Below are 24,783 nucleotides of genomic sequence, written 5' to 3' on the forward strand. Positions count from 1 at the left end.
ATCATTAAACCATTTTAATATCTTTAGATAGGCAACCCACATTACTCTTTGACGTAAACATAACCTTTGTAACCTGCGATTAAACTATGTAATTTTTAACAAATTTGAATGGTGTGGTGTCTGTACAACAATGTATAACAGTTCAGCTAACAGACGGATACAACACTTGTTTAGAATTTTAAACAATGTGACTCCTCGTGTTGTTATTAATAACCTTAGAAGTTATACTTCTGAAGATACAGTTTCCATTGGTAATGTTGTTAAAGATATTAGACCAGCAAAACGACCTGAATACGTGCCTAGAGGTTACGGTAATATTGTATTCAATATAAATTAGAAGAGACACTAATTATTAATACTTTTAGACCACTCGGATACTACTCAAAGCACTTTACACCATCTAAGATGGATGATGCAAAAAGATTTATTGGGTCAAGATATATTTCTAATAGGACCACCGGGACCACGTCGCAGATACATTGCCATGCAGTATTTAGAGTTGACAAATAGAGAACATGAATATGTAGCATTAAGTAGGGACACCACAGAGTCTGATTTGAAACAAAGGAGGGAAATTGTTGGTGGGACTTCGACGTATTTTGATCAAGTAATAATATTGATACTTGAAAATCCTTGTTTTAATATGATAGTTTTTAGAGTGCTGTTAGAGCTGCCACAGAAGGAAGAGTTTTAATTTTGGAAGGAGTTGAAAAGGCAGAAAGAAATGTGTTGCCTGTTTTAAACAATTTGCTTGAAAACAGGGAGATGCATTTGGAAGATGGGAGACTGCTCATCCCTGCCTCACGGTATGATTGGTTGTTAGAAGTATGTATAGTGTTATCTAATAAATTATAAAAAATAAAAGATTAAATTTTGTTTATTTCTTATTATAGAAATATGGTCTAGAAGAACTACAAAAATGGAATTTGGTCAGAGTAGATGATAACTTTAGAGTTATTGCCTTAGGTTTACCAGTTCCAAGGTAACTTCATTAATTATTGTTTAAAATTAATTTTTGATACAAAATTATAAATTTTAGGTATAGAGGTAATCCCCTAGACCCTCCCCTAAGGTCCAGATTTCAAGCTAGAGACGTGAATGTTAATAGTTATCAGGTATGTGAGTTAGAAGGAACATAAGTTACATCAACTTCAGATTTTAAGCCATCAAACGCATGATTGTAAATTGTTTTTTGCATATCTGATAAAAATTAGACAGTTTAATCAATTATTATTTGCTTTGTATGTTTACAAAACTTTTCATTAGTGCAGGATTTGACAAGTATTAATTATTTATTATTATCAAACTAAGTTTTAATAAACAATATTTATTCCTGCATAAATAAAACAAGTTTGCATCAACACCAGAACTTTCAAATCAGTAATGATATAAATATAACCAAATTCCTTGAAAAATTAATGCCAACAAAGTTCATTTGAACAATAAAAAAGAGAATATTAATCACTACATGTGTCCAATCAGTACTTGGTCAGTCTCCACCTTGCTCTATGAATAGCTTCCACTCTCTGTCATATTCCAAATTTTGTGGCTAATAGTTTCGATGGAGCCACTGCAATCGAGTACTGTCATTATTTTGCAATGCCGTGTTTATAAGTCTCGCAAAGTGATATCGGGTACTGTCGTCAAATATTCAGATTTTCCCGGATTGATATGAGCAGCTCCATTCGTGTCTGTAAAGAAATTCTTTCCCACACAATTCCAAATTATCCAATCATATCCAAAAGCAGCAATTAGAATTATGTTTTATGCATGATATCTCACACCACGTTCACATCATGTCTAAATACGGTGATATAATGTTTACCAAGATTCTTTTGTGAACAAACCATGTTCTACTGGCAACCCGATTCTATTTAACAGAGTCTGTCGAAAACGTCTATTGTCTCTAAGCCAGCTTCATGCAACCTTCTTTCTGGACCACCACCATGCTCTACATTGGCATTACCAGTTGGCCGGTAATGATTCTAAGCGCAACTTACTACCCTTTATGAGTCATTATACATTTGGCCTACTTGTTGTTGACTTAGATTTCCATGTCCCAAAATTACAATTATAGTGGCAAAATCTTCAGAAGAAAGTCTTCTATGAGGCATTTTACGATGCGAAACAACAGATAAATTAATAACTGACCTAAATAAAGTGATTTGGAAATAAAAATTTTACAAAATATTTTGTATTCTATAAAATATATTAAAGTAAAATAAATTTATGTACTGATCGTCTAGAGCTGCAAATGTTCAAACATTACAGGTCAGAATAAAACATATTGAAAATATTCTAAGTCTGTTTAGTTTTGGAAATTCTATTTTTTCACTATAAAAGACATGTAAAATATTTTATGTTGTTTTGTCAGATTAGTTATGATAGCAGTTGTGTTTTGGAAAACGGCAAAAGACGAAAATTTCTATATTTCTATATAATATTTTATTACTAATTTATTAAAGGACATTACTGTTATCGCCATTTTCAACATTCAAGTTTTACTCCGATTTTTATGTGTATGATTTTAGTTTTTTATTCTCCATGAAATGTCTTTTTGGTATAATTTAATTTGATGTTTATGAAATTATTTAGACATTTTCCATTTAGAACACGATCATTGGCATTAACCCTGGGCCGGCTACATGTTAAAGTGTTTATTGGTCAAAATAAATAAAAAAAATTGAATTATATTTAACAGATAATTATTTCACGATAATATAAATTAATTACACATCCGTTGACAATAATAAAATATTGCAAGCGAATACGAAAATAGCGTGAGCAATAAAAGTCAAAGCTGTTCTCATAAATTCTCCCTTAAGAATCCGTAAAGTGTGTCAGTCCTGGGTGTCACCGATATATCTAAATTTAGAACCCGTTATAATACTTCCGTCAACTACGTTAATACGACTCGTAAAAAACTACAATACAACGGTTCCAATAAAGAGTTTATAGTTCGGGAGTTCCAAGGGACTGCGCAAGCTGTAGGCGTGTGTGTGTACCATGCGGTTCCTGATTTGAAGTGCGGTTTCTTAAATCCATCCTCTGTTTCCGGGGAAATGTACTGAGAGGCGGTCGTGCCTGTCCCCGTGCCGTCGACTCGACCCGGAGTTCGATCACACTCGCGTGACACAATGTCGGTGGCGGTTGGCAAAAACTTCACCAGCATCGGTCGACGATCCGGAGATATTCATATGTACCGCATGTGTGTGTAAAAAAATGTGACCGACAATGGTACACTGGGATTCGAGCACGCGACCGTTGTTTGTTAGGACTGTGTGGAGGGATGGTCAACATCACGTGTTGCTACAGAAGGAAGATGCGGATGAATTTAAAAGACCTTTGAAATCACGGCGTACGGTGATATCTGCTTCAGGCAAAAGCTCCGCCAGATCGGAATCAAGTAATACCGGTGGCTCGTCAAATTTTAAAGTTTCGTCTGTGAAACTTTTGTTAAACGGCGTTAAAGGATTTAAGAGTGATAAGAGAGTTCGTTGTCAATCGCCTTTAAACCGCCCTCACGAAACGTACACCATCGACGTAGTGCCGAGCAACCCTGTTTATTACCAGAACATCAACAAAGACGTTACATTTAGAACTCACCAAAATAAACAAAACAGTAAATCATGCTACCCCACGAAATCGAGTAGTTTCGACGTTCACGACACAGACATGAATGAAAACGATTATTGTCTCAACGACTATGGCATAGGAATTACACCATGTTTTACCTACGACAACTCTCGCTGCGGTAATAATTTAAGTGAGAGAGTGTTAATTTGGCTGGATTTGGCTACAAACAGCACAAACTTTCAGAGCTCGCCTAAGGAATGCAGTAAGAAAAACCGCGTAGTAACAGCTTTACCACAGCCCGTAATTCAGAAACGTCATGCTGTTCCAAAGCCTTTACAAGAAATTTACAGATTAGACGCGCAGATTGAAAATTGTAATTTACAAGTGCATAAAATTAAACCCGAACCTATCGACGTAACGCCGAGAAATCCGGAAGAATCCGCCAAAGAAATTGAAGAAGTTCCGATATCAATGGAAAAATGCATTTCATCAAAGTTGGAAGAAAATTATTGCATATTGGAAAACGAGTCAGAAGCTAAAAGTAATTGTATTTGTACGACAAAAAGGCAACTCCACATATTCATGCCCAATTTACCTTCAAAGTTCAGCGATAGTGAAAGTCTGTTAAGCAGTAAATGTAGTTCAGTATACAAATCTGTTTTGAGCAATTATAAGTAGTTTTAATAAAATTTGTATTTAATAAAGCTTAAAATTGAAATAGTTTTTTTGTCGGATATGTTATTATTAGAGTATAATTTATGAAAACTTCTGTATATTTTCACTACACATGTCTCTAATTATGGAAACAATTTGCTTTGATACAAGTCACGAAATCATTATTACCCCCTATTGTTTCGAAACCATGAAATTTTAAAGGAAATAAGTCGCTTAATATCAAGACTTTAATTTAGTTATAGTAACTAATTAACTTAAAATGACTTTGACGTAACTATTTGTTGAGGATACCCATTCATTTTGATAGGGTCCCAAACGTCTCTATTTTATATAGTAATTATTTAGAATATTTTTTAATTTCCGGTGTTGGATATTTGGCATAATCAGCAACCTGTTGTGCAATGTCTTAATTTATGTGGATGTTAAATTATACATCACAATAAAATTACGTACGTACACTATCAGTTTTCTTGGTAATATTCATTAATTCATTTTATCGACCTTTATATTAAATTAAATTAATTCATACAAAGACCTTTAAAAGGCGCTCTATTCAGTATGTATTACAGAGGTTTAGCATAGTTTTTTCTTTATTAAAATGGTTGTCATTAGCTTTGCTTTATAACCTAGATAGGATGTGAAAATTGATTTTTGTCGTCGTTTCACCTATATAGTTTCCTTACAGTTTAATTAAATTGCGATATCCTGGGTTGACATTTAATAAAAAAAATAATTAAAAATGTAACAAAAAGGAAGGTATCTGCTAGAAATTTAACGCACTTCACATATTAATAAATTAAAAAATGCCTAAATTAATTTACAAAATAAATATTTCACTTTCGTTTCATAAACCAAAATAGCCAAGGACAATGTTTTCTTCGGTGTGACATAATATTTTATTCTATTATTCTGCACGAAAACTATGGAAACTTACAAATGACGATTTCGCGTGAATTTTAACCAATTTGAAAAGTTATTTCGGCAAACAGTTTATAACTTTATGCTAATAGGCGAAAATAAATTTCTATATCATTAAAACTTACTGACTGACATAAGGCAAGAAAAATGGACAAACTATTCCGTGGCGCATAATCTAGTTTTAAAATAATTTTAATGTCTAGATTGAAACAAGATTACTTTAAAAGTTAAAACTGTATTTTCACTAAAGTAACAGCTTCAAAAGTAGTTTCGTTATTTAAAAAACTCTTACAATTCATGTTAATTATAAAGCCGTAAATATTTAATAAACTTTTGTAGACGTTGATTTTAATCTTAAATTTCTAAACCTACTAAACTATTCTTTCCTTGATTGAATGAATTTCACGTTGCATGCACAAAGTCAATTACCGATGTTTTTATGGGTTCGTGTCAATTGGTTTCACAAAACACATCCAATGTAACTTGGCTAAATTGGATTCGAGTAAGATATTATCGGGGTGTTAATCGAAAACGACGCTTTATCGATACGGAAGCGTTGAAGAGTCATCAAATTAAAGCATTTACATTATTGTTTTGAATTAAATTGACACATTATTTCTTTCTCTACAGGAATGGTATGAACATCTTCAAAAAGTTGCTCCAAATGCACCAAAGGATAAGCTCGACAGAATATTATCTTGCGCATTCGTTTTATTAAGCAAAGAAAGTCAGGGTTTGGGTCTTCCCGATTTTCCTATAGATAATTTACCAATTTCCGCAAAAATTTTGGTAAGATTTTCTTGATAATTTATTTAAAGTATTACAAAAAAAACTTTTTCCAGGAACAAAATCCTTCCCTTTCCCCGTACGAAGTAATTTATCGTATTTACCCATATAAAACGTTTCTAAAAGATGGAATAAGTAATTTAGAAAGCCTTTTGTCTAAATTTGATGTTACTCCACCCAGTGAAGGCGTGTTAAACAATTTGGCAAACAAAATCACATCATTCTTAAAACCTCCCACAAATGGGCCCAACAATTACATTGAAACCAAATACCAAAACATTCTTTTAACTGAAATGCTTGACACAGCCAAAGTGGCCGATTTTTGCCTAGTTGGATCTAGTGGTTGTGGTAAAAGTATGCTGGTGAATAAGATTGCAGAAATTGTAGGTCAACAAACTGAAAACATCGTACTGTATCAAGACATGACATCCAGGGATTTAATTCAACAACGTACAACGTTAGAAAACGGAGATACAGTCTGGAGGTTCTCACCTCTCATCAGTGCCGCTTTGGAAGGGAAAATTGCTGTTTTAGATGGTATTAATAGGATTCATCCCAGCACTTTATCAGTGCTACATAGGTAAATTACTCAGAGAATGTATATTCAACTCTATAAAATTGAAATAATCTTCTCAGGTTGGTTCATGACAGAGAACTTCAATTGCATGATGGAAAAAGACTCCTTGGAAGTAAACAATACAAAATATTGCAAGACGAGTTTGGTATGACCAAAATGGAACTTACGGAAAAAGGAATTTTAGAAATTCACCCGAGATTTAGAATTATTGCAATTGGTGAGCCTCCGACGCTACAGTCTGCTGTTGGAAACTGGATGTCACCTGAAGTGTTGAGTCTGTTTTTGTTCCATGAAATGAGAACTTTAAGCAAACAGGAAGAGATGAATATAATAACGTCATTAGTTAGTTTTATTTAATTTTTTTGTTGTAACAATTTTAATTTTTTCATACTTGTAGCACGGTCCAATGTCCAGAGAATTACATAAAATTGTTGAATTGGCACACATACTTAGAAACCATCCAGATTCTACTCTAAATAATCTAGCAGGACACTTATCTACAAGACAATTGTTAAGAATATCCAGTAGGATGAAGCACTTCTCCGTCGACATTTATGAAACTATCCAAGAAACATTTATGATGCAGTTCTTACCAAATCTAACGAGACAAGCTTTGGAAAAGACAATAAGTCAACTGGGTATACAACCCAAGAATATATCTGATTCGAGGTCGATAAAATGTGAAGTAAAGGATGGCGTTCTTACCATCGGCAATTCTTCTTGTCCCATACATAAAACAACAAATTTATCGAAGGTACCGAGTATTTTATTTTATGACGTCCCACAACATTTGAAGCTCATGGAGAAACTCCTACAAGATTTCCAATTAGGCCAACATCTCCTTCTTGTTGGCAATCAAGGTGTAGGGAAAAATAAAATCGTAGATAGATTCTTGGAACTTCTGAACCGCCCAAGAGAATATATTCAACTTCATCGAGATACTACAGTACAAACTCTTACCACTCAACCCACAATAAGAGACGGAATATTGGTACACGAGGATTCTCCTTTGGTCAAGGCAGTCAAAAACGGCCTTGTTTTGGTTATTGATGAAGCCGATAAGGCACCAACTCATGTTACCTGTATTCTTAAAACACTCGTCGAATCTGGCCAAATGATATTGAGTGACGGTAGACGAATTGTGCCTTATGGAAATACAGAATCGGATAATTTAATTCCGATCCATCCGGATTTCAGAATTATAGTCTTGGCTAACAGGCCTGGATTCCCGTTTTTGGGCAACGACTTTTTTGGGGCTTTAGGAGACCTTTTCAGTTGCCATGCCGTTGAAAATCCATCTCCTGATTCTGAAATCGATTTACTGAAACAGTACGGTCCGAATGTGCCTGATCAGACTATTATGAAGTTGGTTGATGTATTTGGAGAGTTGAGGAATATGGCTGATCAAGGATTGGTTAGTTATCCATATTCTACCAGAGAAGTTGTAAATATTGTTAAGCATTTAGAGGTGAGTCTAATTTTATATTTTATATTTGTTTTTATTGATAAAATTGATGTCAATTTTAGAAATTTCCAAATGCTGATATTGAAGATGTTATTTTCAATATATTTGATTTTGATAAATATAATCCCGAAGTCGTTGACACATTAGGTGAAATTCTTGTGAAGCACGGGTTTTCTGATAAGAATATTCTTACTTCAGAGTACATAGCTGCCAAAAGAGCCAGAGAGCACCTCCAAGTTACAGTAAACTCAAAAAGCGGGTAAGAAAAGCTGTTGACATTTTTTTTTTTTTCAAAATATAATTCTAACTTTTTTAGAAAGGATGTTTCTTCTCCAAAACACGGCAAGGAAGATCCGAACAATGATCCCCATGTAGGTGGAAACACATGGGCAGGAGGAACTGGCGGGAGGGATACTGCAGGGTTAGGAGGAAAAGGTGGTCCATATAGATTAGACAAAGGCCATAAAGTTCATCAGGTAATCAATACATTGATATTAGTCTCATTTCTTTATTCATCATATTTATAGCTATCCGATGAAGAGAAAAATGCCGTACCAGAACACGTACAAAGGGCCGCTAGAGAAATGGGCAGAAAAGCATTCGAGGAAAAACTCAAAGAAATTGGCATGAGTGGATATGATGCCAGTATATATTCTCAATTTTCAAATTCAGTCCAAAAACAGGTTCAGTCTTTAAGGGTAATTCTTTCTAACCTGCAAGCTAAAAATAAAGAAAGGCATTGGACGAGGCATCAGACTTCAGGCGAGTTGGACGACGTGAAACTTATTGACGGTAATTTTACGTTATTCTATTTTTTTTATTTTCCTAAAAGTTTTAGTTTGTAGGTTTATTGGGTGAGAAGACCATTTATAGAAGAAGGGCGGAACAAGAGCCTGAGTTGGGTGCCCCTCAAATGAAGCCAAAACTCTTTAGAATAGTTGTAGATGTGTCTGGATCTATGTACAGGTATGTTCATTTGTCAATGCTTTATAAAAGTATTATCCAGTCATACTTACTAGATTCAACGGATACGATGGTCGCTTAGACAGAGAACTAGAAGCTGTGGTACTTATGATGGAAGCATTGGAGGGATTTGAAGAAAAAATTAAATATGATATTATTGGACATTCTGGTGATTCGCCAAACATAAGTTTTGTAAAAAGAGATAAGTCACCCAAGAATAACAAAGAAAGACTAGATGTAATTAGAGTGAGTGATATACATATCATAGTTTTTTCATACACTAATTCACATTATATTGACAGACAATGCACGCACATTCCCAATATTGTTGGAGTGGTGATCATACACTAGAAGCGACAGAAATGGCTGTTAATAGTTTAGCAGAAGAAGACTGTGACGAAGCCATTTTAGTTGTGCTCTCCGACGCCAATTTACAGCGATACGGAATCCCACCGTCTCACCTTGCAGCAGCATTGACCGCAAAACCAAACGTTAGCGCTTATGCTGTTTTTATTGGAAGTTTGGGTGATCAGGCTGAAAGGTTTGAAAATACTTGAGGTTTTAAATTTTTATTCTATTTTGGTTATTTTACAGGATTTCACAAAGAATGCCTGCGGGTCGGGCCTTCATTTGCAACGACACTAGCGAATTGCCGCAAATTTTAAAACATATTTTTTCGTCCTCTGTCAATATATAATTGTGATCAGGGATTTAGAACAATTGTACATAAATAAATTATTTTTATTTAGTATCAGTGATGTTAATCCCTTTTATGTTATATTATGAATAACAATAAAAATACAATTAACTTAGGTCTGAATAAAACTTGCTTGGCAGCTTTGAAAGCGAGACACTCCCATAAAATTTGTATTTTTTGTCCAATTTTAGCAAACATTTTTTTCAATTGTAAAGCGTTAAAATATGTACTTATACACAATTTGTCACATTTTTAGGTAATTTCTTGGGTATAAAAATTGAGCCTTATTTTTTAAAAATATTGGAATATTACACTAATAATATTATACTTATGCTGATCTATTATTTATAAATTTTTTGTAAGTTTGTGATTATCTTTCCCTTTTGTACCGAGGTAGGTAATTTCCGCACATATTTCATTAAATCCACGGACTTACGAAAATTTGAGTTTCAAGTATTATTATTATTATAATTAGTATAGTGCATTAGAATCGTAAATTTTATGGGAGTGTCCCGACCTCAAATTGGCCACACTATATGTAATTCTGAAAATAATAATTATAGCAGACTTTAATTTTTTCAATCAAATTAACCTTACTAATGTTACAAATAACTACATTTTGTTTTGTGGACCAATACACGTTTATAATTACATCTGTAATCTGTAATTTTGAAACATTTGAATTACCCCCGTATAGGTGGCCATGTCACGTGACTTTTTATATGTATCTTAATTCTTTGATAATTATTTATTAAAGGTACACAGTAAACCTTATGTGGTCAAAGCAATTTTCTCCAAATCAAATCAATAAATAATATAGCATCCCAAACGACATGTTTACTGTTAAAAGTCATGTAAACACTTTTCGGCGGAGTGTACGATCAGGTTGGCCAACCGAAGCGTACAATGCATACGCTTTATTGAGATGTTTTTTACAAAAATCACCCGCAATTAACTGTTTATATACATTGTACGACTAAAAGTAAAAAGTTAGCATAGAAAAATTAAGAAAAAACATGTTTTCCACAAATTAGTTACACAATTGTTGGTTACGTTGGGTTGGCGGTACCAAGACGCCAAGCTGCAAGGGATTGTGGGACAATAATGTATGTCTCTGACAAGTGAAATTGTTACGCATTTGCAAAAAACAAACAAGGTACGTAGCCTTAAAATGTAAAATCAAGTAAACCAGCAAACGAACGACGAACTACCAATGTTGTGAGCTCACGCACAGCCGCCTTGTTTGAGTTATGTCAATGGAAGCTTTGTGATTTCTGTACTATTTATAAAATTGGAAATTTTTACGCAGATTGTAGTTTTATCAACGCGACACACCACATTCGCTTTGGACATCAAACAAATCAACAGAAAAGTTTTTCCACCGTTTCCTAGTTTGTTATTGTTATAGGTTATTCGTCTCAATCGCCGCAATGGGTGAGACGTCGGTGACTTACGTTGATGGGGATATTGTGTGGGTCAAATGGGGTACGTGTTGGTGGCCCGGTGAGGTTAAAGATGAGGGCTCTAGTGACATGCAGGAGTTTAAGAAACCCCCATTGCATATTGTGAAGTTCTTCGATGAGGATAGCTAGTGAGTATACTTAATTTTATTGGATTCTAGTGTGAATGTTGTGTTTAGACAGAAATTCTTTTAAGGACCATTATCATTATGTTTAATTAATTTGAATAAAATTAAATGGATAATGATTCTTATAGAAGTCTTTTTGTTTATTAAGCATGTATGTTTATATAAAATTTTTGTAGTAGAAAACAGTAAATTGAAATCTTTTGATAAATTTCAGTAAAAAAAGTTATAATAATAGTTAATTTATATATAATAAAAGTAGTTAACACATTGGTGTCACATTTTAATATTAAATACTAGTTAAAATCGTTCATGTTTTTTTAAATGTAAGACCATAAAGATGCATCTTGTTGATTACAGATTATTAATTTGTATTAATCTTATCTTCAGCTTAACAATTTAAATAGACTTTAACAGACTAAGGATTACCTTTTAAAATATCTGCATCAATCATCAATGTACCACAATATTAGCATTTTAATATACATTATAAAAACATAAAATATAGTCAGTATTTGTCATTGTTTTATGTGTTGAGTAAGAAAAATTGTATTTTTCACTTTAAAAATTAATTCACATTTTGAATGTTGTGTTTATTGGGTTCAAAAATTTGATTAGGTTAGGTACTTCTTTTTAATCCAATCTAATAAATAAAAATATTTTATAAATTATAATTTATGATTATCCTTATTCAAATATTGATCAATGTGTTATATTCAGTTCAAATACATAAATTATACACTTCCATCCATATTATTTTGAATTAAGCTTCTTGCTTGGCATACCATATATTGTAAAATATTAATCTAAAAATAGTTATTTTTGAATTAGAGAAATTTATATAGGGACAAACAAAGTTTATAATGAGTCATATGAATAAAAAAATGTTTTTATATAAACTTCTGAATATTAGTCATGAAGTATGTATTTTAAAATTTTCACATACATTTGAGAACTCTAATAAAATAATAATATTTATTTTTAGCGAATATGTCATGGCTCCACAAAACATTTACCCTTACAATTGCACAAGAAAAATCGATTTTATCAAGAAAGGAATGGGTAAGTACATACAGTACGAAAAATGCTCTTCGTGTCTGGATGTTGTAAGAGATGGATGCACGACAAAGAGAGTAAAGTTTTGCCCGGTAGTAAGAATCCCTACTCTCAGAGACAATGCGCCGTGCTGGTGCGCGCCGGCGCACAATGTAAATTAATCTTTGCGAATGCATTTAGTAACTCTCCGTATGCGTAGGGATGTAGTTCGAGTTCTTCGGATGCTCCATTTAAATTCCGTGACTTTGTATAATTTTCAATCTGTAAAATGAAATATTTTTTGAGGGTATATCAAAAACAAAAATAAGTATTCTAAAAATAAACTACTTTTTTCAAAATAAAAATGTATCCCAAAAATTAAATAAAATATACTAAAAACAACGTCAGCGGAGACGAACCGCATGCTAAACGCAGCAAAACCAAATGATCCCCTCCAGTCAGTTCGGCCCGCCCACCTAATTGCATGTATATCTTTCCTTTTTGTTTACAAAGGGGTATTGATGTTCCGTCTCAATATGCGAGTAGACACGCTCATCATTTTTGATACGGTATATGATAAAAATTAGTAGAGTTATACTAACATTCATTCTTACAGCTCAGTTCAGGGCCAAAGCCTCCCACATGGAAAAATTTCCAAAGGATGTCAGCAGAGCTGAAGAAATGACGGGTGGTAACGTGAATATTTTAAGTGATCCAGTTTTTATACCGGAAAGAAGAGCAGATATATTGGCGGAAGTTTTCGGCACACCGAGTCCCAAGAAGAAGAAAAGCAAAGACAGCGATCGTAAAAAGAGCCGCTCTTCACTCTCAAGTATAGTCAATTAGTCTTTCTATGCTAATTTTGAAATTAATGTTTTTTTCTATGTTTAGAAAATGTGACTCCCGCTCATATAACCCACAGAAGATTCCTAGGTTACGACGATTATCAAGCCTATGTTTGCATCCAGTACAGCGGCAAGGATATAAACGAAACGGAAGAGTGCGAGGAGGTAATTCGCCTAAATAAAGAACCTGTTCAAGAATTCAATTGCCCTCAATGTAACTATGTCACCAAACGATTGGAAGTTTTCATTATGCACACAAAACTCCACATTCAAGGCCGTATTAACCCAAATATTAAAAGAAAAAATAAGAAAAGACCAACGAAACGACCAAGACCGAAGAAGAAGGACAATGATTCAAGCTCCGATGAACTCGATTCGGTTAAACCACCGAAAAGGAAACCAAAAATTCAACATAAAAAAGCCAAGAAGGACAGTAATGAATCAATTTCGACTGAATCTAGTTCTAAGCCTACTATGTCCCCTACTCATATTAGAAACGATCTGCTCGCTGAATGGGAAGATAGTGATGATAATGACGGTGACGATTTGCGACCTATGGAATCAACTATTGAGAAAGGCGATGGTACTGAAAGTGAGTCCACATTTAATGACTCGATTGAATATCAGTCAAAATTAACTAAAAATGATTCTTCTGAAGATTATGATACTACTATAAATGAAACACGTGATGATGAAAAAGATGTCACCATGGATTGTTCAAGTAAAGTTGAGACAGAAAAATCAAGTTTGGATGAATCTGTTGACAAAGAATTAGAAGTTTCAGACAGAGAAGGCAACAAGAAGAAGGTGAAACATGAACAATTAAATGAAATAAAGAAAGACATCAAATCATGTTTTGATTTTGATGAAGAAGAAGAAGACGATACTCCAATAGTTGAGACAGGTGCTGGCAGAAAAATACCAAGAGTTATTCCACCATCAGAGAAACGGCGATCATTAGCTGATGAAGTGAACGAATCAGGCGAAAATTTGTCTGACGTAGAAAAAGCTAAACAATTAGAAACATTAAAGGAGAGCGAAAGCTTTAATATATCAGTAAATGAAGACAAAGATGATGATCATGATAAGACTTTCCATGAACTGCTAGAATCTACTAGCGTGCCAACACTGACGGATATAGAAAACACCTTGAAGTCTGAGCAAAATTTTCACGATACTAAAACCATAAAATTTCCCGATAAGACGGAACCCACGGAATCACAGGCCACTAGTCAAAAACCGGCCACCCCGGAGAAATGTTCCGAGGTGGCCACAAAACTAACGAATCCGAAAAAACGGTTTGTTAAGTCATTCAAAGATGAAATTTTTCAGAGTAACATAAAAAAGAAAGCTGAAGAAAACCGTTCACAAGAAGAGTTTGAAACAAAAGAGCAATCAATGGAAGTGGTAAAACAAGACCAGAGTGATTTATTTTCAAATGTAAAATCTGACGCCACTGATAAGATTGAAGATTCATCAGCTCAATCAACTAGTGATGTTTCTAATTCAGAAGTAAACGTAAAGAAAACAAGACGTTCTACTAGAAGTATGTGTAGTCCAAAAAATGAAACACCAGCTGAAACTAAAAGTGATGATTTTCGAATCAAAGATAGAGATGTGGCTGATATAGATTCAAGTAATAATGTACTTTTATCTGATGAGAGCAAAGAAGCGACCTTACCTGTTAAAATTAGTTCTGAAGAAAATGTGACCAATTCACCTGTGTTTAAAGAAACTGATTCAATAAACTTATCGCCTACACACGCTGAAACTTCAAGACCAGAAAAAAATGAAGTATCATTGTTCTCAGACAAAAATGTTAAAATTAGTAAATTAAAGAGCAAGATGATGTCCAAAATAAAACTTGAAGATGAAAAACGTGCCGAGGATAAATATAATAGAAGGAAAACTAGAAGATCAAATTCAAAGAGAGATGAATATATGCTTTTAAACATTTCGGAAGAGTCATCGCCTTCTAGTAAGCACCGCTCCAGAAGAAGATCTTTAAGACATCATTCTCATGAATCACCAGTATTTGAATCCATTGAAAGTACAAGTTCTAACAAAATTGATAGAAAAGAAAATGTTGAGCCACAAAATGATGATCCTATTCAACATGTGGCAAATGAAAGTGTGATAGATTCTCCTGTCAAAGAAGTAGTTGATACATTTTCAGAAGGACTAAAATCTGCCGAAACTGCCAGTCTAGAAACAGTTAATGAGTCGAATGAAAAATCTGTGGTAGAAGAAACTATCCAACCAGATATACAAGTTTCAAGCGTCGTTACAGATATAAACAATTCTTTAACAGAGTCTGTTTTAAGTGAAAGTGGTGACAAAGAAGCTTCATTAACTGCAACCGAAGAAAACGGAGAATCAAGTGAAAGAATAGAAGAAGTAGCAGGTGAGGAAAAGGTACAAATCAGTAATCTTGCACAGGAAATTGTTCAGGATTTTGAATTAATTGAAGAAGAAGTAGTCAACGAATCAGTTGAAGAGCTGTCACATCCCGTGGAAAAAAATGAAAATCTTTTACTTTCCTCACAATCAGAAACAATGGAAATTGTTGAAGAAAAAATTGATTTTTATGCAGACAAAGATGCTTTAATAGAGAATTCTATTGTCATAGAAGAAACATCTAAATCAGAAGATATGGATGAGAAATGTACTGAAGATAATAAAGAGAGACCAAATGTTGACCAAGTACAAGTTAACAGTATGGAAGAATCAAATGAAGATACAAATGCAAATAATCTTAAAATTAAAAATGAAACTGAAATACCTTATTCAAAAGCTGAACATATTACAGAAGATGCAGTTTCAAAACAAGATAAAATTCAAACTGAATCAACAAATGAAGAACAACAGGACAATCAATCTAATATAGTTGAAACTTCAACTGCTGAAACTGACATTAAAGAAAATGAAACTCAATCTAAAATGGAAGAGATTGCTAATCAAACAAACGAGAACGTTCTTGAATTTAGTTTTGAGGATTCAGATGGAGTGGTTGACAAAAAGGATTCATTTAACATAAACGAATTATTTATACAATCTGCGAGTCCAAAACAAACTGATCTTGAGAAATATAGTGACAAGCAAGTAAATAAAAGGGGTGAAAACGATCCGGAAGAATTAGTACTAAAAGCAAATTTATCGAAAGCTGAAGAACTATCTGCACTTACTTTAGCCTCATTAGCCACTGCAACGTCCATTAACTCAGTTTTAGACCAAGGCAATAAAACTGAAAGCACAGTTGTGGGCCCACCTTTAAATGTTTTAGAGTCAGAGACAGTGCCCATTGCCGAAAATAATTTAACTGTTGTTACAGAGAAAGAATTAATTGATAGCGAAGTTGAATTTACCGACGCATCTACCGGCGGTAATAAGCCTGTAACTTTAATGAATTTTTCAATGGATTTTTCAGAATCTGTCACTGATAGTTCTAGTTCTGGAACCAAGAACACACCAGAACGCGAGGTTACCAAAGTGGAGTCGATAAAGAAATCTGTCGAAGTCAAAAAAACATCGGAAAACAAAAAGCCTAGCGAACTGAAATCCAACTCTACTAGTAATAAATATGAGAGGCTGGAATTACTTGACATTCTTGAAGGTAATACTCAAAACATGGGATCAACTGCCAAAGAAAAGTCCAAACCTCTACCATCGACATATCCAAACGATATTCTCGATTTTGAGGAGCACATTCCGTCACAAATTGTACGAACTAAAAATGCAAAAGTCGACATTATTACTGAACCTGAAAGCGAAGATGAGACATCTGTAATGGTGGCAAAGAAATCGTCCTCTAAATTTTCTGCACATACTGTGAATTTCGAGAAATCACGTTCAAAAGATCGAGAAGTAGATAAAATAAAGCAAACTCCAAATAAGATGACTAAAGTAAAAGCAGGATTAAGAACTACAACAAAACCAACTAGTAGTAAACCAATAATTTTATCGGAGCAAATTATAAAACCGGCCGATGCAACTCCTAAAGCTTCGCTTAAGCGTCCATTTGATGACATTGAAGATGTTGAAGCTTTCATCATTCCGAAAAATTCCAAAAAGGCGACAAATGACGATGTAGAAACAAAAACCAGCACAACTGCATCCAAAGGTGGTAAAGCAAAAATTTTACAGCAAACTATCATTACACCTCAAGGAGAAATAATACAACCTAAAATAGCTCCGGTCCAAACGGATGATAACATATTTGACATTAATTCCATGCCAATTGTATTATCCGATGATATTACTCCTGAAAGTATTGAATCAATGTCTATTGTTTTTGATGATTCTATCACCACGTCCAAAAGTGTATCTATTCCCAAAACAAAGGTTGTTGCACAAACCAAGATAATTCCAAAACCCGCAGTTAGTAATATACAAAGTCCTGTTATTAAAGCACAAACGAAGTCTGTAAAACCAGGTACCAGAATCATACAAAATCCATCATCAAAATTAATAAAGCATACAACAATTTTGCCAAGTACTGTTAAAACAAATAGTAAATATGTAATAATGCCTCAAAGCTCGGCACTACAAACAGAACTGCAGTCCAAGGGAAGGAAACCTACTCTCATCAAGAGAATGATTCATTCCCCAGTAGAAAAAGGAAATTCATTATCTGAACCAGTTGGTAATAAAATTATGGTAGTCACAAATAATCAAGGTGAACAACAGCGTGTTTTATTAACACCAACACATCAAAGAATGTTAGGTTGTAGTTCTGGTACTGCCAAAATTTCGAAACCTGTAACAAAAACTTACATTCAGAAAGCCATTATCAATCCAAGAACCCCAAGTACATTAGAAGGGGGATCTAGTGGAGTGACAAAAATTATACGAACTATAAGAAACATTGGTTCAAAAGTGTCAATCGCTTCTAGTCAAAATTCACCAACCCAAACTATTTCCGGGACTCCTCAAAGAAATTTAAAACCTGTTGGTAATACAACTCTTTTAAATAAAACGCCTCGTCACAAAACGGTATTAATCAAAAATCAATTCGGTCAAACAGTTAAGACTATTCAAGGACCCGACGATGAATTATTAGAAAAACAAGTAGCCGAACAACTTGAAGCAATTAAAGCTAGTAGTGCAATGAGGCAACAAGCCAACAAACAACAAGAGGTGCTGAGATCTGCAAAATTACCTGCTAAAAAATCGCATCTGAAGAAAATAAACGCTGTACGAGAACCACTTAAACCGAAAAGTCCCGTACCGTCAACATCTCGAATTTCACAAACGATACCTAAATCTGAGGCCGTAGTGCCTCCACTTGCTCCAATATCACCAAAAAAACAAGAAACCAGTCAGCGAGCTACAGAAAAACCTACGGAGCAATCAACAGAATCTCCAGCAGAACGTCAACTAAATCAGCTAGTGATACAAGATGCGTTAGGCAATCAAACAACTATAACCGAAGGACAGATTCTTGCGCTTCCTAGCGAAACTGTAGATGGTCAACCTCAGTCCTATATGCTAGTAACTTTGGATGAATCCGGAAATTTGACACCTCTGAATAGTGAAGCTCTGATGTCTTTAGATCCAAATCTCCTGGGTGGTGATCTCGGCAACATGGTATTGCAGGTCGATCAAAGTGCTGTTACTGGATCACAGAACGAGGGGGTACTATCGACTCAAACTGCTGTGATAAGTTCAAACAATGCTCCGGAAATGAGTGCCAAAGTAACCGAGTCTGTGGTGGAATTTCCTGTCAGCAAACCAATTTCTGTTGCCACACCCACGGTATCTGAACCTGTTGAAGTATCAGCTTCCACGTCAACCGATGCGGGTCAACAGTTAATTGTCACTGGAGATCCAATAGCCACGCAAAAATTTCTGGAATCGTTAACCGAGGGCACAACTGACTTGGCAAACATTCTAGCGAATGCGGAAGGAAGTAGCATAATTATCCAAGCAGACGGCCAGCAAATTTTAATAAATACTAACTCAAATAATCCAATGATGTCGCTTAACAACGACAATGTAGAAAATACCGAGAGCGGTGGAAACCCGATGTTTGCCACCCAGCCAAGTAAGAATCAGGACATTCTCGCTGCTGCTCTAGCCGACACAGACGTATTCCAACAAGATCAAAATTCGGTACAAACGAAAATTCAATCTCAGCTTAGTCCCGGCAGCACATTGTATCCTATGAATGTGAGCAACGTACTTGAAACGAGCTTAACTTTGAGTTCGCCTATAATGACTCCCCTAGAAGTGCCCAGTACGAATAGCAAGAAGATTCCTGATGAAGAGGCCGATATATTAACGCAAGTTCCAAAGAACGTAGGTCTACCTATAACAATCACTGATCCAAATATATCTCAAACTGTTGCTCATCAACAAGTATTATTGGCAAATGACCTTCAAACTAACCTCGAATTAACTCTACCAATATCCGAAGCTACGATCTCTGCACCTTCTTCTGAAATGAATAGTCCATCCTTTGTATATTCCCTGCCAACTTTGGACGACATAAATCAGAAACCGTTCAGTAGCAGTATGCCTTTATTAACTGAAGATGTCGAGGAAACTACAATCGAAACTTCATCATCAGAAGATAAAAATAAGAGCATCATCGATGGAATAGTTGAGACCACTGTTGAAACTACAATTGGTATTGAAAATGTTACATCAAAGAAAAATGTCTCATCTGATAGCAGTTTTATGGAAGAAGAAGAAGGTTTATGCACTCTTGGCGGGGAAATGTGCAGTTCACTGAGTGAGCCACCTCCGGATATGTTTGATCTTCAAAGTGGAAATTTTTTGCAAACTTCAAAACCTAACACTCCTAATGTAATAAGTCAGGACGATGAAGACGAGGATTCGTCGAACACAACGGCGACTTCTATTGTTGAATCTAATTCTCCTACAACAGCAACCAGTGAAAATTCTTGTGAAATTCCAATTCAAGCTGAAATTGTTACAGATTTGTCTGTGGATTTGGCCGATTCGAATTTGTCATCAAATCGAAATTCGGCTGACAATGAATCAGACAGCCTTGAAAGTAAAAAAATGTAAATTTGACTGAATTAACATAATTAGGAGACATGGTTGTACATAAATCTGTATAGGAATTAGGTTTAACAAAAAGACTAAAGAATTCGACATTGTTTTAGTATGTCATATTTTTGTAAATAATTGTTATTATTTATGTACGAATGTGTACATAAGACGCTTTTTATTCAAAATATTTTTTATGAAATTTAGTAATTTTAGAATCATAAAACACAGCATATATTGTTCTACATATTAAATAAATAGGTGTAATAGATTAGAAAGCATGTGTCATTTATGTGATCCTTAAGGAGTTGTGTAAAAAGGTACAGGATAGAATTTTCAACCTTATATGATACGATAGTTTAAATTTATCTATGTATAATTTTATTTTAAAATAATAAATGTTTATTAAAATGAGAAAGTTTCAGTTAATAGTTTGACTACTTTAGTTCCCAATGGTTGGTTATTAGTGCTGTTACTTTCAATGTTTATATGTGCTTATAATTAGTTATAAAAAACTGTCAAATTATTTTTTGTTAATATAATAAAAATTATATGCAGCTTTTTTATTTTATTTTTTATAATTATATTACTATAAATATATTTATTTAAAAATAATTTCTGATTCTGATCATAGGCTTTGCAATTAATTATACATTTTGATTTTGAAGTAAAATTAATGCACTTTAATATGTTCTAATTGAAATTAAGCACAAGAATATGTTAAGAAAAGTATACTTTCCTTTACTCAACTGTACAATAATTTTTTTAATATTGGAATAATGTTTTCTTTATAGGAATATTTCGATTTCACTGTTTACTTGCAGAGTATAGGCAGTTTTAAAAAATTTTAGTAAAAAAATTCAATAAATAAAATAATTATTTTAATATCAATACAGAAGAGTTAATTCATATTTAATGCAATATTATTTTGAAATTTTTATTCTTTATTTAGGTCAATCATCATATTATATGTTTAATCACTATTCATATTTTTATAAAAGATCCCCACATTTATGGGAAATAATATATTAATTTTATTAACAAAAATTGTTAATATTTCTTACCTTGGAAAATGTTACAATAAAAATGAATTATTCTTTGATTGAAACATCACAAATCTATTACACAACTTTTAATATGTGTAACAAATTAATACAACTAATATCTAGATATATTTAAATACAACATCTTTTCTATCAGCTACAGTTTGTAATTCTAATTTAACAGGACACTGTAACCAAAAAGACAACAATTCTTCTGTATAACCTATTAGAAAATACATTTTTCTGGCACTAACTGATCGAAACACAAGTCCAGCAATTCTAATCATATTGTGTTGCCTCTTTATGATAATCTCACTAGCAAATAAGCCATGCCAAGTGCCTGTTACAAATTTTCTTATAAACATATCCTCTACTGCTGTTTCTGACGCTCGCAAACCTCCTTGTAATGTTGCTAAAATTAAAATTATGAGTGTAAGATAATTTTTATATTAAATAAATACATGTGTTCCATGAATTCCAGGATTTTCTGTGTGCGATTTCATGTGGAGGATTTGCCATTTCATATGTCAAAGGAAAGTCTCTTTTTGGTGTTATTTTGTATTTTCCTGATTGTGTTTTGCAACATACTGGTGAAGTGTGAACTAACCGAGCCAATTGGTGATTTTTCTGGGTATTACATATTACCTAAAACATAACCAATTTCTATTAATTTTGAATAACCAATTAATTATATTATTACATTTTTTAATAAAGAAGAAATAACCAGAGACATTTTTTTAGTTATTTAATTTATATAATTATTAAAGTATTTAAGGTTGGAAATTTCTAACCTAACAAAGAAGTCGATGTTGTCAGATAGTCCTTGGATTACCTTACACGAAATTAATTAAATATTTATTGTGGTAACAATTCATAACTTTGTTTTCTTAATGTTACGTTAACCTTGATTAAAATTGCGTATTACAATTACTTATTTTCAGAAAAAAAGTTGTCGTTAATATTTTATTTTAGTCAACAAGGCAACATAGCTTTACATTCATTTAATAACATCAATGTTTGTTATCAAATACGGAAAAGTTTATAAAGTAGAACGTTGAATTATATTCAAGAAATAGAAAGTTCCGTTAAAGTGATACTTCTACGATATATACGTAAACAGTATTTTATAAAATCTAAAAGTTAATCTAATGAGTAATAAATAGAGAATATAATAAGAAAACCATCTGTTAAATAGATATATCACTTAACATACATTTATGATGGCAGAAATGAAAGGTTGTTATTAAATTATATTTATGTACCATTTAATTTAAGTGTTGTTTTCAGTGAATGAAGTTCGTACAATGGGTGATGGAATGGACAACTCTCTACTGTGTTTACCTGAAGCTCTGAACAGTGCTGTAACATTTAACTTACATCTCAAATCAAAGAAACTTATCAAATCGTTTCGTCCAGTGATACCAGAAAATGCCAAAATATGTCTAGTGCCAAAGTATATTCCCAAAGAACAGAAATTACCAAAATATTTACTAAAGAAGCCCAAAGAACCTAAGTTTATTCCCTATGAACCTTATAAAGCAGCAGTTGAGCCAATTGTGCCTTTGAAAACTAATCATATTGTGTCAGGCAAATCTTCTAAAAACAATATTGAAATTCAGAAACTTGTGAATCAAATGGCTGATATGAGAGCAGCTGAAATGGATAAATTGAAGTTGTCTGTGCTAGAGGATAGAGAGAATTTTATAACCAAAGATGTTTGGGAAAAACAGAAACAATCATATGAGAATGACATAAAAAATTTGAGAGAGACCAATTCACATTTGGAAAATCAACTGAAATTTCAAGCTCAAGTAATTACCATAAATTAAAATATTTGTATTTAAATAGTAAAGCCTTTTATTTATAGGTAAACAGCGAGTTAAAAACATTACTAGTTGCAGCTGTAGGTGAAGACTTGGAAAGCAGAGTTCAACATTTGACTGAAGATAAGTTGCAACTAGCAAGAGCTTTATTAAACTCTGCAAATCATTTAACATCACATCAAGAACAAACTGAGTGGCTTTCCGGACAATGTGAGGTGTGGAGAAGCAAATTTTTAGCTTCAAGGTATTACAGCAAACCATTTCATTTTAATGTTTTTCATAGTGTAATTATTGCAGTTTAATGATTGAAGAATTGGCTCATTGGAAATCAGCTTTGACAACTAGAATAAATGAGTTACAGAATACAATTAGGACTTTGTTAGATGAAAGCACTTACTCACAAAAACAGTCCTTGAATGCTTATTGTCATTTAGTGTGCATTGCTGATAAATTGAACGAACACAGTGATCAATTCAAATTAAAATCAGCAACATATGTTGAATTGACCCAGACAAATTATAAGTTGTCTGATAAAATTTATAAACATTTAGATGTGCCACATGAAAATTTTAATAAGATGTATCACCAATTATTAAAAGTAGAAAGCAATACATTAGCAGAAAAGAATGCTCAGAAAGTAAGTCAATAAGGTTGTGTGTATAATAATAGTAAGTATACAATGTTTTGTTACAGTTACTTCAAAATCCTGTTAAAATTACAAATAAAGATGCAATATGTAATGCACTGGTTGGAGCAGCACATGGAGAACAGATTTATTTACAGAATACATCTTTTCACACTGCATGCTGTGGACATTGCAAGGGTGATATTCAAAATATTTGACAAAAATAATACATTTAGGTTTATATTTATTTATTTTATTAAACATTGTATTTATGTAAATGTTATTTTTTAATAAGTAAATAAAATATAAGTTAAAAATGTTTTAATCCAATTATATTTTAAGTTACATTATTGAATATTAATTAATTAGACGTTTTATTTAAAAATCATTGTTAATTTTTAATGTGATTAGGAGTTCTATAATGCAATTTTTATTAATTTTACAACATAAAGGTTGCATTCTTTTACAACTAGAAAATTAATGAAGTAATTTTATTGGGAGCAGCGGTATTTTAAGCGTAATGCACAATGTTTTATGAACAACTCGCAATTATCCCTTTATATTTTTTAATGAGAGTAGTAAAACACTTTAAAATAATTATGTAATTCAAAGGGCCCCTTAATGTGAGGCTTTAAATAACTTCCCAGAAAGTATGCGTCACCTTTCGGCAATATGTATTTTATTTAGACATTCCTACATTAATAGTATCTGGATGAAAGCGCCCTTTGTCAATGTAATACGAAGGAAATAAACGTAAGGAATGTAACAAAGGCATAGCTAGAATGTAATATTTTATGGCTTAAATTGATGCACGGTGCCAAAACGTGTTTGTCTAGATTATATCAAGATTAATATGTCTAAAGTACTCCTATTGCTTTAATATTTGGCATTCCATTTCTATGTGATGCATGATTATTCACAAAAGCTGCGCTCCATACTTCATTTTGAGTCGAACTTTAATATTACGACAACCTATTGTACTGCCGACACAGCAGTATTCCTATTGAAAATAACAGGACATTATTTAGATTCATTTGAGCATGTTATTGGAAGGAAATGTGTAACTTTATTTATTGCAAGTCTTTTATTTTTTATACTTCAATGTGATTTTAAACAGAACAGAAATATAAATAATTACTGAAATAACCGAATATTC

General features: G+C 33.1%; 4 protein-coding genes across 4 annotated transcripts; 3 read left to right on the top strand and 1 right to left on the bottom strand.

Moving 5' to 3' along the window:
* Positions 1 to 94: 94 nt before the first annotated feature.
* Positions 95 to 9,709, top strand: LOC109596223 (von Willebrand factor A domain-containing protein 8-like). The gene is made up of 16 exons (XM_049964747.1): positions 95 to 311; positions 366 to 607; positions 658 to 825; positions 894 to 982; positions 1,040 to 1,115; positions 5,800 to 5,958; positions 6,012 to 6,535; positions 6,592 to 6,874; positions 6,930 to 8,000; positions 8,060 to 8,256; positions 8,314 to 8,473; positions 8,525 to 8,789; positions 8,843 to 8,963; positions 9,017 to 9,206; positions 9,263 to 9,501; positions 9,555 to 9,709. Exons 1-16 carry the CDS (start codon positions 131 to 133, stop codon positions 9,655 to 9,657), a joined length of 4,068 nt encoding a protein of 1,355 aa, XP_049820704.1. The 5' UTR covers positions 95 to 130; the 3' UTR covers positions 9,658 to 9,709.
* A 1,008-nt stretch (positions 9,710 to 10,717) lies between these two features.
* LOC126264821 (uncharacterized) lies at positions 10,718 to 20,693 on the top strand. The gene is made up of 5 exons (XM_049964249.1): positions 10,718 to 10,813; positions 11,066 to 11,248; positions 12,228 to 12,304; positions 12,894 to 13,109; positions 13,169 to 20,693. The coding sequence occupies exons 2-5, from the start codon at positions 11,088 to 11,090 to the stop codon at positions 20,152 to 20,154; spliced, it is 7,440 nt and encodes a 2,479-aa protein (XP_049820206.1). The 5' UTR covers positions 10,718 to 10,813; positions 11,066 to 11,087; the 3' UTR covers positions 20,155 to 20,693.
* A 560-nt stretch (positions 20,694 to 21,253) lies between these two features.
* On the bottom strand, positions 21,254 to 22,001 carry LOC109596216 (28S ribosomal protein S24, mitochondrial). Its single transcript, XM_020011711.2, has 3 exons — positions 21,880 to 22,001; positions 21,641 to 21,824; positions 21,254 to 21,591 (listed from the first exon to the last, which is right to left on the bottom strand). Exons 1-3 carry the CDS (start codon positions 21,910 to 21,912, stop codon positions 21,302 to 21,304), a joined length of 507 nt encoding a protein of 168 aa, XP_019867270.1. The 5' UTR covers positions 21,913 to 22,001; the 3' UTR covers positions 21,254 to 21,301.
* Positions 22,002 to 22,174: 173 nt separating this feature from the next.
* On the top strand, positions 22,175 to 23,947 carry LOC109596214 (golgin-45). The gene is made up of 5 exons (XM_020011709.2): positions 22,175 to 22,415; positions 22,467 to 22,990; positions 23,047 to 23,246; positions 23,300 to 23,639; positions 23,696 to 23,947. Exons 1-5 carry the CDS (start codon positions 22,397 to 22,399, stop codon positions 23,843 to 23,845), a joined length of 1,233 nt encoding a protein of 410 aa, XP_019867268.2. The 5' UTR covers positions 22,175 to 22,396; the 3' UTR covers positions 23,846 to 23,947.
* The last annotated feature ends 836 nt before the right edge of the window (positions 23,948 to 24,783 follow it).

The sequence above is a fragment of the Aethina tumida genome, chromosome 3 (genome assembly GCF_024364675.1).
Source record: "Aethina tumida isolate Nest 87 chromosome 3, icAetTumi1.1, whole genome shotgun sequence".
Classification (NCBI taxonomy): Eukaryota; Metazoa; Arthropoda; class Insecta; order Coleoptera; family Nitidulidae; genus Aethina; species Aethina tumida.